At 55.3% G+C, this 2,676-nt stretch overlaps 1 protein-coding gene across 1 annotated transcript; it reads left to right on the top strand.

The window, feature by feature from the left end:
* Positions 1–1,291: 1,291 nt before the first annotated feature.
* On the top strand, positions 1,292–2,143 carry PHACADRAFT_202931 (uncharacterized protein; the record flags this gene model as incomplete). The annotated part of the gene is made up of 4 exons (XM_007403037.1): positions 1,292–1,344; positions 1,429–1,556; positions 1,632–1,990; positions 2,057–2,143. The coding sequence occupies 4 exons, from the start codon at positions 1,292–1,294 to the stop codon at positions 2,141–2,143; spliced, it is 627 nt and encodes a 208-aa protein (XP_007403099.1).
* Between the last annotated feature and the right edge of the window lie 533 nt (positions 2,144–2,676).

Raw genomic sequence — 2,676 nt, 5'->3', positions numbered from 1 at the left:
GAGCACAGGGTCACTGGCAAGAGCTAACAGAAGCTCTGAGATGGGCATATTAATGGCTCAAAGAGAATGATATTTCGAGTATCTAGCACAAAGCGAGAGCCGATGCGATGGTCAAAGCATCGGACAGGCGGCCGTATGGCCCGGATGGGTGGGTGGGCTAGCTCAGGGACGCCGGGCTCACAGGGGGCTCACAGCCTCACACAGAAAGCGAACGGGCGCCCGAGGGCTCACAAACGGGCGTGAGCCCGGCTCACGAGCCCGCATGTCCAGTCGATTGGATATTCTGGCAAGATGCAAGCACACTGATGACGAATTGGCTTCGTTCAGCGATGGCTCCAGGCGGCAATGAACGGGTCGTTTCAGCTGAGGTCAAACGCCTCTCGGACCATGTATCGCTTGTATTTATGACTCGAGAAAATTCGTTTGTAGCCTGTCTTGTATCATTGGGCAGGTGCAAAGGTCGTACTGTACGGCAGACTCGCATTCTTCCATAATGAGCGAGCACTGCATGCCAATGACTCGACGCGTTCTATCGTACTGTCCTCCGGCAAATGCTCGAGTTGCTGTGCATACCTTATGGCCTTGGAACGAGTACTGCAGCAGGAGATCGGACGCAACGCGTGACGGTTCATGCTGATTCGTCACACTGCGCCCATCACGCAGGAGCGGATCGTGCATCTTCCCTCTCGCCCGCTCTCAACGCTCTTCTGGCCCGTGAATTCGGTAGACACCACTGTCCAATGAGGCTCTTCGCCTTGTCCATCGAGAATAAACAGACGCTCTGGGGAGACTAGCTGGGAGACCGAGTGAGAATGAACTGGGGGCTGTGCAGGCACGGTCTACTGGGCTGCAAGGTGCGCCACCTTCTCAAGGTGCCAAATCGCCAGAGACCGTCTGCTGACCTCTTGATAGAGACCATGGATCAGCTCTGCAACTATGGACGAACAAGGAGAAGCAGAGCGGCGCAAACTCGTTGAACAGCCGCGTGAACGTGGGCAGACGCAATCGAGGTCGATGGCCTAAGACTTGTCTATGCGGTGAGTTGCGTTGCTCCTTCATTTTCAGTGAAGCTGCTCATGCCCCGATAGTACTTCTTGACACCTGCCCTGCTGGATTCATCGGACACTCTGGACGAGCCTCTAGATTGCGCTGAAATCGACCTGCAGCTCTAATCAACATCTGGCCCGCTCTTCGTCCATTTATCGCTGTCTTCCACTCTTAATGCCTCACCCTCAATGCTGCCCGTCTCTTCAATCAATACCGCCCTCTCATCTTCCATATTCGTCGCTGTATGCCCCTCCGCCTCCTCCCTGCCAACACCGTTGCGTCCTACGATGCGCTATCGTTCGTTCGAATATCTTATTTTTTTCTCGTTCATGGCCAGCAAAGATGCCTACCGTTCCTGTGAAAAATCATCTTCCTAAGCAGGCCCCCTACCACTCGCGGAGATGCCCCAATTCGCCCCGTGCCCCGTCACTTGGAGACTGTTGGTTGCACCGATCAGGAGGGTCCCCAGTACGACGACCAATTAGTTGCGCGTACGCTTGCATCGGAGGGTGAGTCCAGTCACTGGGTGAGTTCAGTCGCTGTCTGACCTCTTCGTCGCTCATCAATCTTCTTCACTGTCATAGCCACACTTACCGCGCCGTCGCAGACCCATGCACAAAATCTCGCCTTGCCGCGCACGATCTACATTGACCGCGACGACTTTGGCTTGTCGATTCGAAAGATTACTTCCGCCTTGCACCAGACAAGACTGTTGGCCTCAGGCGACGGGCCAGGCCACCGAGATCGTGCACGGAGATTGAAAGCGAGCTCGCAACGAAGAATTCAAGGCACTTATCCAGTGTATCCAGAGCAAGTGCCATCGGGAGTCCGTCACCATCGACGACCCGCGGCCGCGCAGCCCTACTTCAAGGCGGACATCAACGCGCACAGCCTCAACATCGTCAGGGGCGTGATGGTCGAGGTCGGCTTCTGGCCGCTCGCCGTCTGTACGACGAGGCGCGCACCATGAAGGCATGGGCGACGGCGCGCCGGCGACAACATGCCCCAGGCGGCGAGCGAGCAGCTTATCGGCAAGGAAGTCATCCGCTTCCAGGGCATCCGCGTCGCGTACTTCGCGCTTGACAAGGACGCCTGAAGGCGCATCGCATGTGTTCTTGGATTTTGGGACTCTGTTCAATGATATTGATCCCTTTATGGTGCGTCTCATACGCCTGTTGCCCTAATTTCCCACTTCCTCGCTCGGTGCTCTTCGTTGCCTTGTCTGAGCTTCCCTTGTTCGTTTTCGTATCACACCTTTTTTCCTTTTCTTCTTCTTCTTCTACGCCATCCACGTCATCCACCTAGTGTTGTTCTTGTGCACCAATATCCTTATTTTCTGTCATAGCAGACAAGCCCTTCTCTTCCGCTGTCGCAAATTTCATGTGTCGGGTAGCGGCACCAGTCCACTTCCCCGTCATTCTGTCAGCTTCATCGCAGCCCTGCTAACGCCATTTCTTCGGTTTACTTGCCACTAGCATCACTCGTCTTTAACAGCCATCGTCTCGTGGGTCGTCCACGCTCAACTGCCTTCCGGCTCGTCTTCGACCGTGGAATTGGTCTCTTTCAGCTTCTTCAATCGCTCTATCGACACGACTTATCTCGCGTCGCTCTCGCATCGACGGTCGACCG

Source organism: Phanerochaete carnosa (assembly GCF_000300595.1).
Source record: "Phanerochaete carnosa HHB-10118-sp unplaced genomic scaffold PHACAscaffold_690, whole genome shotgun sequence".
Taxonomy (NCBI): Eukaryota; Fungi; Basidiomycota; class Agaricomycetes; order Polyporales; family Phanerochaetaceae; genus Phanerochaete; species Phanerochaete carnosa.
The sequence above is the reverse complement of the archived record's forward strand: the minus strand, read 5'-3'. Positions and strand labels throughout refer to the sequence as shown.